General features: G+C 39.0%; 1 protein-coding gene across 1 annotated transcript; it reads right to left on the bottom strand.

Moving 5' to 3' along the window:
- Positions 1-5349: 5349 nt before the first annotated feature.
- On the bottom strand, positions 5350-6303 carry LOC105822475 (olfactory receptor 6P1). The gene has a single exon (XM_012659459.1). The coding sequence runs from the start codon at positions 6301-6303 to the stop codon at positions 5350-5352; it is 954 nt and encodes a 317-aa protein (XP_012514913.1).
- Between the last annotated feature and the right edge of the window lie 4132 nt (positions 6304-10435).

Raw genomic sequence — 10435 nt, 5'->3', positions numbered from 1 at the left:
ACATGCCTGTAGTCCCAGCTACTCGGGAGGCTGAGGCAGGAGGATCGCTTGAGCCCAGGAGTTTGAGGTTGCTGTGAGCTAGGCTGAAGCCACGGCACTCTAGCCCGGGCAACACAGTGAGACTTTGTCTCAAAAAAAAAAAATTTCCAGGCAAGCTCTGTAGAGATTGGTTTGGCCAAACTGAAGGTCCCAGAAGTCTCCAAAATGGAACACAGGTAGTGAGAGATATAACAGAATAATCTCTTGTGCTCAATCTAGTCTTCTACCAGCTCCTGCAAGGAGGTGGGAAAAAGTACAGGTTGGCCAGAGGTGGACATATCCATCTTGGACCCTCAGTGGCAACGCATTTTCTAAAGGGGATAAACACGTGCTTACTTCTTCAAATCACTTTTAAAGGGATGTAATTCTAGTCCATCTTCCTTTTCCCGGGAAATCTTAGGAACAACTATGCCTCAGGGTTATATGCATAGCAGCTCCTAAGTTTACAGCAGGACAGAATACCTTGCTGCCATGTAGCAAATCCTTCTGCACCTCTCAGTTTCTACTGTCAGTTGGCTTTGAACACTTTAGGGGGAAAATCTATACTTCATATCCCTGGCCCTCTACACTCTTTATAACTTTCCAAAATCATGGCCTGTGTTTTGAAATAATTTTTTTTCCATCTAGATAGTTTGGGAAAAGTGGCTTAAATTCAATGGGTCTCATTTTGAACATGATTGATCTTTGCAGTTTATCACAGGATTTCAAGTTGAGGATAAATGTGACTACATGATATGATGCATTTTTGGATAATCAGCATAGCAGAAAGGGAGTCTTATTTTCTTGCTCTATGGTACTAAGAATAGAAGTGAAATTCTAGTGTTTTATAGCACTGCAGGATGACTACAGCTAACAATAATATATTATATAGTTTCAAATAGCTAGAAGGAGGCTATTGAATGTTCCCAATACAAAGAAATGATAAATGTTTGAGATAATGGTTATGTTAATTACCCTCATCTGATCACTATACATTATATTTATTGAAACATCACTATGTATCCTATAAATGTGTACAATTATTATATGTCAAATAAAAAATCAAAGAAACAAGCAGGAGGAAAAAGTCATAACTAATCAAAACTCTTGTAACCACCATCCCATTTGCCATGCCTTGCTCTTATTTAACATAAAAATATAGACACATACTCATATACCTATGTTCCACCCACCACTCCTCACATACATATATCTATGTACTCTCACACACTAATTCCATCTTCTATGTTATTTTCTCTCTTTCTGTCTCGTAAGTCAGAGCAGACCTGGACTCTGCACATTGTAAAGCAGAGAGTTGGACTAATGCACTAACTTGAAGCATCTTCAGGAAAACAGGCCACTGGGAAATTTCAGAGACTCCAGGCTATTTCATCTAGAGTGGATTCTCAGAGTAGAGTCTTAAAATAACATGAAAATCCGCATTACACAATACCTGTCAATCCCTGCCATTTTTCATATGGCTAAAGAAATCTTTGTTGAGCTGAAATTAATCTGTATATACGCCAAGTTCCCTCCTCATTCTCAACCTGTTGTGGCACTACTCATTATAGGCTCAAAGAAGATAAGTGATTATTAAGTCAATAAAATGAAATTTTTGATGAATCAGTAAATTAAATAAAATTGATTTTCAATTATTTCTTGCTTTCTTTTGTAATAATAAGTAATTAAAAACTGGCTAAATTCTACTTTTGGAAACTTTTCAACTCACCATTTTCTTGGTAATGTAACTCTTTTCCTATCTAGTTTTGTCAGGGATGGCCAGCTTACACTGAGAAAAGAGAAGAAATCATGTAGACCAAGAAGAGGAAGGCAATTTCCATAAGACTAGAGAGTTGCTGAGCAAGTCTGGTTTGCATCTCTGATGAGTTTGAAGAAGGCAAAGAATGGAGCTATCTGTCTGCCTCCAAGCTACTGGAGGAGCACAAGCCAACTCCTTTCCACCCACAAGACCTCCCAAGAGACACAGCCTTCAATCTTGAGGCACCAGAGAGACCTTAGACTTACTGGAAGTCCATTGCCCCTCCTTCCCAACCAACACTGGGAAGAGGAAGTTGAGGGGAAAGTGCACACATGTGTGTGTGTGTGTGTGAGAGAGATTCTTTTTCTAAGGAATGATCTCAGAAGTAATAAGGTCCTCTGGGAAGAGATAGTGCTATAATCCAAGTCATTCAGAAAATAAAAATGGTAAGTACCCATCCTTATTTGGAGACCCAAGTATATGAGCACACATGCATATACAAACTCCAAACACACTCAGATATTGTGCTTTCAAATATAGACTTTGTACACAGACATGACCTTCTTGCATCAGTAACTCAGTAGATGTGAACGATAAATATACTGCATTCAGATGATGTCTGTATTTTCAAAAAAGAATAAGAATATGTATATATTTACTCTTATAATCTACAAATAGTACACATTTAGAAGCACAAAAATGTATTCAGAGAAGGTAGAGGGTAGTAAGACTGTATGGAAAACACAGTGGCATGGAAATTGGACAATTATCTCTTTCGGTATATATTTTGCTTCAGGGGTTAGGATATTTCACACTCAGGGATGATAAGCCTCAGAACCACAGACCCAGGACCACAGCAGAGAGTGAGCAGGATCTGCTGGGATTTGATACACACTACAATGAAGGGTGTTGGATAAGGTAGGAACCTGCACTTTTCTGGAGTTGGGAAAGATGAGCTCATTATTAAAATAACAGAATTCCCTTAAAGAACTGTAGCAAAATCCTAAGATTACCAAGAGCCTAGTTCATATTTCTAGGAGTAATAACTATTTAGTCATTATTTTCTAATTTGGTACAAAATTTCAGAAGAAAGCTTCTTTTACAGAAAATTGGGCTAACATTCCATTCATGTCCAGGTGGTCTCCTGGCTCACCACTGGTTCTTCGGTGCTAGTCTGTGCTACCATTCTGAGCAAACCTGACCATTCATTCAATAAATATTTACTGGGTATCTTCTGAGTGTCAGGAACTATTCTTTTTTTTTTTTTTTTTTTTTAAGACAGAGTCTTGCTCTGTTGCCCTGGCTAGAGTGAGTGCCGTGGCGTTGGCCTAGCTCACAGCAACCTCAAACTTCTGGGCTCAAGCTATCCTCCTGCCTCAGCCTCCCGAGTAGCTGGGACTACAGGCATGTGCCACCATGCCTGGCTAATTTTTTCTATACATTTTTAGTTGTCCAATTAATTTCTTTCTATTTTTAGTAGAGATGGGGTCTTGCTCTTGCTCAGGCTGGTTTCGAACTCCTGAGCTCAAACAATCCTCCCGCCTCAGCCTCCCGGAGTGCTAGGATTACAGGCGTGAGCCACCGCGCCCGGCCAGGAACTATTCTTAAGCCACAAAAATTTTGAGGCAGCTAACCATGTCCTGCGCCATCTATAAAGTATTTTATGAATAAAAATTACATAATTTATGTTTTCTTTTTAAATGCAAGTACATTCTTAGTCAACTGGATGAATAGTGCTGTTATTTTAAAGATTAATTTCATTTAAAACATCATAATTAACCAAACTGAATGCTACTCTACTGCTTGCTCTCTATCATCTCCATCTGGTGACAAGCTGGCTGCACTGAGTACACATTCAGAACCTAAAAAAATCCCTAAAACAACCACAAAAAAGTAAAATAAAATAAAACTAAAGCAAAGTATAGTAAAATAAAATAAATAAAATGGTCTCAATAGTAGCTACTGGAATTGCAGTCATAGTGTCTGGAAAGAAATAATCTTCCTTTTTTTGGCTAGCTTTGTGAATTACAACTTTAAAGAGATGAAAACCATTACAACCTGACAGAATGGCAACACATGAGATTTTGGCATGGTTTGTCTCTGAAAACTTAGAAAAACATATTTCATTTGAAAAAAAAAATTAAAAACCTAAAACTAAAAACCATTTCAAAAATTCTAAAAGAATGCAAATAACAAATTATGCCAAATATATTACATCAAGCATACTAAGGTACAAATAATAGAAAACAAAACTTATAGTTCCACGAGTGGGAGTTAATTTTTATCATATAGTAAAAGTCATGGGTGTAGGTAGGTGATGGTGCTGGTTCAATTTTCAACCATATCATCAAACTCATGATTTCCATACATTTCTGTACCTCAACCCTCAATGTGTTGACCTTCCTCCCATGTTTAACTACCTCCTAGATTACTGCTGGAGCTCGAGGCCTCAAATCCAAGTTCGAAAAAGGGAAACGGTCACGCTTGCACCAGTGCCAGCACATCTTTCTCTTAAAAAGATAGATTCCCTGGCAGAATTCAATTGATATTTTATTGGAAAATAAATGAGATACATAGCCAATCTTAGCTCCAAGAGAAGCTGAGATATAAAATGTATGATAGAGATGTAGATTTATTGCCTGATTTCAGCATGTTTTCAACTTCAAAATAAATTATGTTATCCTAGCAAAGAAAAATGAGGTCATTATTGGCTAGGCAGCTAAAAATGCCCATTTCTTTTCGTAACTGACACTGAGCTGCAAATCAGAACCATTTGCAAAGCACATTTTATTTAAAAAGCACCACTGGTGGAGTTAAATAGAATATTTGGAGAAATCTCTGAAAGAAGTAATTAGTAACCTATAAACACCAATTAATGCACTAGGGGAATCTCTCACACTAGAAAAAGAATAAATTAAGAGCTCTACGATCTGCCAATGGGAAAAAAAGGTGACATGACCAGAGTCATACAAGCAGCATTTGTATCAGTTGACATTTTCTATCTAGTCCCTTTTAGGATGTAGGCAAATATCTAGAAAATGAGTTTCATGTGTGAAAATCATGGCCAAAATGGCTAAGAGGAGAAAAATGTTCTATGTTTGATATTCTAACACAGAGTTATTATATGTTTTGATCATTTTTAAAAGGAGGAGCTTCACTGAGTCATTCAGTGATATCTTGGCACAATTTTATATCATATAATTGGGAATGGTAAACTTTATAATCAGCTTGTTACCTTCTCCACATAGTTACAAAGATGCTTGGAGCTTTGCTTTCCACATACGTCTCAGAGAAAGCCAATTCTCCAACCTCAGTTTGAATAAGAGTGAGTTTGATGCATGGTTAATAGAGCAGCACATCTATTAGAAAGCATATAATGATACTGATAATGAAAAAATGACAGTAATGAGGGAAATTGCTATTTATTGAATGCTTATTGTGTGCTGTATTATATGCCAGAAGGTCCACCAAACAATCAAACTCACAAACTATCAAAGGCCACACCTGTTATCAAATTAACTTAGGGAAACAGGATAGTAAACACAACATTCCCTGCAAGAATCTGTTGTACATCAGTCTGGAACATCCCTATGATAGTGGCATCTGCCCAGCACTGTCTTCCTGAAGGCATCCTTCACCTCCTTGTTCCTCAGGCAGTAGATGGCTGGGTTGAGGAATGGTACAATGATAGTGTAAAGCACAGAGATGATCTTGTTGTGGTTGAAGGTGTACATGGCCCGGGGACGTGCATAGGTAAAGAGAGTGGAAGAGTAGTAGATAACAACCACTGCCAGGTGAGAAGCACAAGTAGAGAAGGCTTTGCGACGTCCTTGGGCAGTGGGGATCTTTAGAATGGCTACAAGGATGGCAGCATATGATGAAACCACAGCCAACAGAGGGAGTAGAATCATCACCAAGGCCAAGAGGAAGTCTACTAGCTCTGCTTGCTCCTTGTCAGAGCAGGTGAGGTTGAGCAGTGGGGAGATATCACAGAAAAAGTGGTTGATGATGTTGGGTCCACAGTAGGACAGTCGGGAAATAAAAAGAAGCTTCATCATGGAGCTGAAGAAGCCACTGCCCCAACAGGCAGCAGCAAGGCGAGTGGTCAGACTGGGAGGCATGAGACTTGGGTAACGGAGGGGTTCACAGATGGCCAGGTAGCGGTCATAGGCCATAACTGCCAACAGCACACATTCTGTGCAGGCTAAGGCAATGAAGAAGTAAAGTTGAGTCATGCATCCTACATAGGAGACTCTACCGTCTTGGGTAAGAAAGGCGCCCAAGAGCCGGGGAAGAGTGACATTAATGTACCATAGCTCCAGGAAGGAGAGATGGCCAAGAAAAAAGTACATGGGGCGATGAAGGCTTGGAGTGAGCCAGATCGTGAGGATGATGAGTGCATTCTCCAACAATGTCAGCAGATAAAGCGCAAGGAAGAAAACAAAGAGGAGCAGCTGGCAGAGTGGAGAGGCGGGGAAGCCCACCAAGACGAACTCCTCTATGTGGCCTCTGCTCAAATTGCTCATAGTCTCTGTCCACTTAGGTGCCTGAAAAAAATCACAGGAAGAGATTGAAAGATGGGTGGACAAAATCACTAAAATCCTTCACAGATTATAACCTCTGAAGAGGCATGGCCATATATTCTCAATTATTATGACATCATTTTTTCCCTTCACCTTGTTGTTTCATCTCCCACCTCAAAAGCAAAGTTCTCAGACTTGATTGAGCATTGTATTCGGTAACTTAGCAACCTTAACGGCAGCGGCTATTCTATAAACACTTAGTGAGTCATTTCAGAACCACCTTAGTATTTAGATTCTTACTTTCTTATCCAGCACACGCTCATCCCTCACTTCCCTACAAAGTCCTAAGCTCCATAGCACCTTTACTCAATATTTTTTGAATGAATGAGTAAAAGAAGGAGTGACAGCAAGCTGGAGTCTGAGGACTTATCTCTCAAGGGAAATTGGACTAAGAGGAAGTGTTATAGTAGCTCAAAAGATTGCTTGAGCTATAGTGTAAAGCAGCATGGCAGGAAGAAGATCGGTTTGAAAAGTGTTTATTTACGACTGGAGATGATGGATGGAGGAAAAGAGGAACCCCCGCTTTAGAAAATAGTGATTTTTCCATTCCCTTTACAAATATTTTTGAGTATATTTTTTGTGCTAGAGGTAGGCTGTCTCACTTATAGAGCTGATATGGTAGGTTGAGAAATGGCTCCCAACGTTGTGCATGCACTAATCCCCAAAACCTGTAAATGTTACATCATATGGCAAAGATGTTGCAGATGTAATTAAATTTAGGATTTTGAGACGAGGAGAATTGTCCTGGATCGTCCGGGTGGGCCTTAGATGCAATCACAAGGGTCCACATATGACAGAGGCAGAGGAGAAGGCAGTGTGAAAATGCAGCAGAGAGAGATTTGTGGAGATGTTAGCCTTGAAGACTGGAGAGATGTGGTCACAAGATAAAGAATGCTGGCAGCCACCCTAAGTTGAAAGAAGCAAGGAAGCAATTCTCCCCGAGATCCTCCAGAGGGAGTGCAGCCTTGCCAACACCTTGAATTCTGCCAAACGACAGTAATTTCAGACTTCTGACCCCCCAGAACTGGGAGAGAATAAATCTCTGTTGTTTTAAGCCACCCAATTTATGGCGATTTGTTGCAGCAGCCACAGGAGGCTGATGCAGCTGGTGAGGGGGCAGAATGGAAAGCGCAGTCACCTCCAAGCAGTCTGTCTTTCCATTCTCATGTCAGTATTGCCAAGGACTGGTGTCTTCAGAAGCCCTCCGGTGAAAGATTGGGTCACACGTTAGATGCTATCAAGAGTTTTCATTTGTGGTAGGACCTACATACTTACCTTCACATTTTTTTTAAAAAGAAACTTAAAAGACGATATACCAGCTTGCGTATCTTTAACTTGACATCTATTTTTTATCAAAAATTTAAATACTTTCAGGGACTCTAATTTTCACTGCAGTGTAAGTACTGACCTTTTAAATGAAACTATTATGTTATTTCTTAATATATTCAATGGAATTTAAATATCAGTGCTATGATAATGATATCCACTAATACTTTTTTAAAAATTACATAAATGTCTTTAAAAAAATGAAAATTTTACATCATTTATCTTACCAAACTCACAATGCATGCTATTGTAATATATTTTTATAATTGTAAGTTTTTTATGGATTTCCTCTATATCTATGTGATTTTTGTTTTCTGTACTCTTGAGACTATAAATGCTTTATAAAAGATTTCCTTTAGATATTATATAATTAGCATACATTTAACCAAAGCAATATAAATACATAAAATTTTTTGGAAAATATATTGGACAAAATTTTAAAAATTGATTGGAAAACTATCTTATAATCATGTGGGTTGCATTTTTCATCGATGCCTGTGTACGTCTAGGAAGACTAATTACCACAATAAGAAAGATTATTGCCTCAATTCCATTTTTACTTTTACTTTTATATATAAAAATCGAGAAAATTAGTTCATATGTGACATTGATGTACTATAGCTCCAGAATGACAGTTGTTTCATTATAGTAATAACACTAAATTATTTGAATTTTTATTAGTTATGTGCCAAAAATATACAGTAATCTATCATCAAAATTATTTTTACTGAACTATTAGTGGACAACTTGATTAGCTCCTATGTCAACTGTTTTGAAAAAATGGATTGGAAGCCACTGAAGTGCTGAAGGATTTGCTACATAGTTATTAGTCATTCACTTTCTGAGCACCGATGTTGGCGTTGGCACTAACTTAGCCCCTGGGGGCACTTCCACGCAGCACAATTCAGTTATGCCTTTCCTTGTGAGGAGGGAGGAATGGTTTTGAAAAGAGAAGTGAGAAAGGAAAAGAAACACTTTCTCAAGGAGATAAACTTTAAGAAGAGCTTATAAGGGAGTTGAAATTGGTGAATCTGATCTTTGCAACTATTCCTTCCTGGACCTTGGTACATTTTTTTGTACTCTCAAATACCCATAATCTCCAGTTTGGAAACAGTGACAATGTGGCAGATACTTTTCTGAGCCACAGTTTGGAGAGGAGGTAGGATGGTAGGGTTAGAAATGTGTAGGAAGGGAGTACAACATGCCTTGTGGGTAGGTAATAGCAGAGGATGGGGAAAACTCAAAAATGATGGCTGGAAACTCCCAAGAGCCAAGGTAAGGGAATTCAGATGCTGAGTTCAGACTGAGCAATGACAGAAAGTCTGAAAAGGAACTTGTCTTCACTCCTCTCTTCTCAGTAAACAGAACAGTAGCTAGAACACAGTAGGCACCCAATACATATTAATGGCATGAGTCTTGATTTCAGTCTTGATTTGCATAATCTTGAATAATTTACTTCGTTCAGATACAAATTTTGAAAATACAGATAATTAAACTCGATACAAACTAGGGGTCTTTCCTAGTTACAGCACGGCATGAAATTTGGCTGAAATTGGCCAGGGTCAGTCCTGAGGGACAGGGGAGAGGTTGATGGAAAATGAGGTGGAGGGTGGGAGTCAGCCTCGGAAACACACCGTTCCCAAGTCTGTTTGAAGCCAGTCTTGCTTGGCAGCACCCCTTGGCTTAAATTGTCTGCTGATTCAAAGGCAAGCCTGTAAATCGAGCGCCTTACATGGAGAGGTTCCCATAATCCTAACTCCTCCCCACTCCTCAGTAACACTTTACATCGTCATCTTCATAGGTTTCCAGCTCAGTTGTTGAAACCAGAATCCTGCTTGCTATTCAGACTGACCTACTATTGCCAAGGATTATTTTCTCCAGCTGAGGCAACTTTGGTCCTTAATGTCTGTCAGATATTGTTTCTTCCCTTTTGATACATCCTGCTCCAAGTCTGCCCTCCCTTTTTGAAGAGGCCCTGCTCCATAAACTACTTCTAAATCACAGTACCAAGATGCCTCCTATAGCTCGGACAATCAGTGCTCTGTGTGCACTGGACACTTGTTTTATTTATCCTTTTTTTCCTGTTCACACTAACTTCTGGGCTACGTCTTTTTCTGCCTCATCCGTCTGGGAACCACCTTCTGCCTCTATTAGTTTTACAAGATTTTTATATCAGGGCAGCATTCTACCGTCAGTGACAGCAGACGAGCCTGAAATTTTAACATTCACACAATGGTATCTCTCTTTTGGCAACGTAAGTTTCAAATGATAATTAATGGGGAGAATCTTGAGGATTTTCTCCCATCTCATTTCTTCTCAGAACCAAGAGCAGCTCTTTACCCATAGATCTTCTCAGGATCAAATTATATCTGCAATATTGTGCAATTTATCTTTTACATGCCCTGGAGCACCCCCTCTCACCATCATCCTCCCCTCTTATTGCCTGTTATTCTTATTTAACTTTCCACTCACATCAGAGTTCATCTGCTCTTTGCACATGAATAAACATAAGAAACACCAGTGTCTCTGTGAGGATTTTGTCCAAAAGGTCTCTCACATCTGCTATTGTGATTATGATCCTACTTACACATCTATGGGTAATTGTTTGGTTACCTGGATTTTTCTCCCTCGGTAGCAGAAACTCTCACTCATTTCTCTAACCTAGTTAGGTTCAGAGCTTTGGAAATGATATGTTGTCAATAAATATTTATCAAATTAATTAAGAAATAAATAAGGTAATAATCTAGGA

This window comes from Propithecus coquereli, unplaced genomic scaffold (assembly GCF_000956105.1).
Source record: "Propithecus coquereli isolate 6110/MARCELLA unplaced genomic scaffold, Pcoq_1.0 Scaffold610, whole genome shotgun sequence".
NCBI lineage: Eukaryota > Metazoa > Chordata > Mammalia > Primates > Indriidae > Propithecus > Propithecus coquereli.
The sequence above is the reverse complement of the archived record's forward strand: the minus strand, read 5'-3'. Positions and strand labels throughout refer to the sequence as shown.

Coding starts and splice junctions, on each gene's coding strand:
- LOC105822475 (XM_012659459.1), bottom strand. CDS start 6,303: ATGAGCAATTTGAGCAGAGGCCACATAGAGGAGTTCGTCTTGGTGGGC.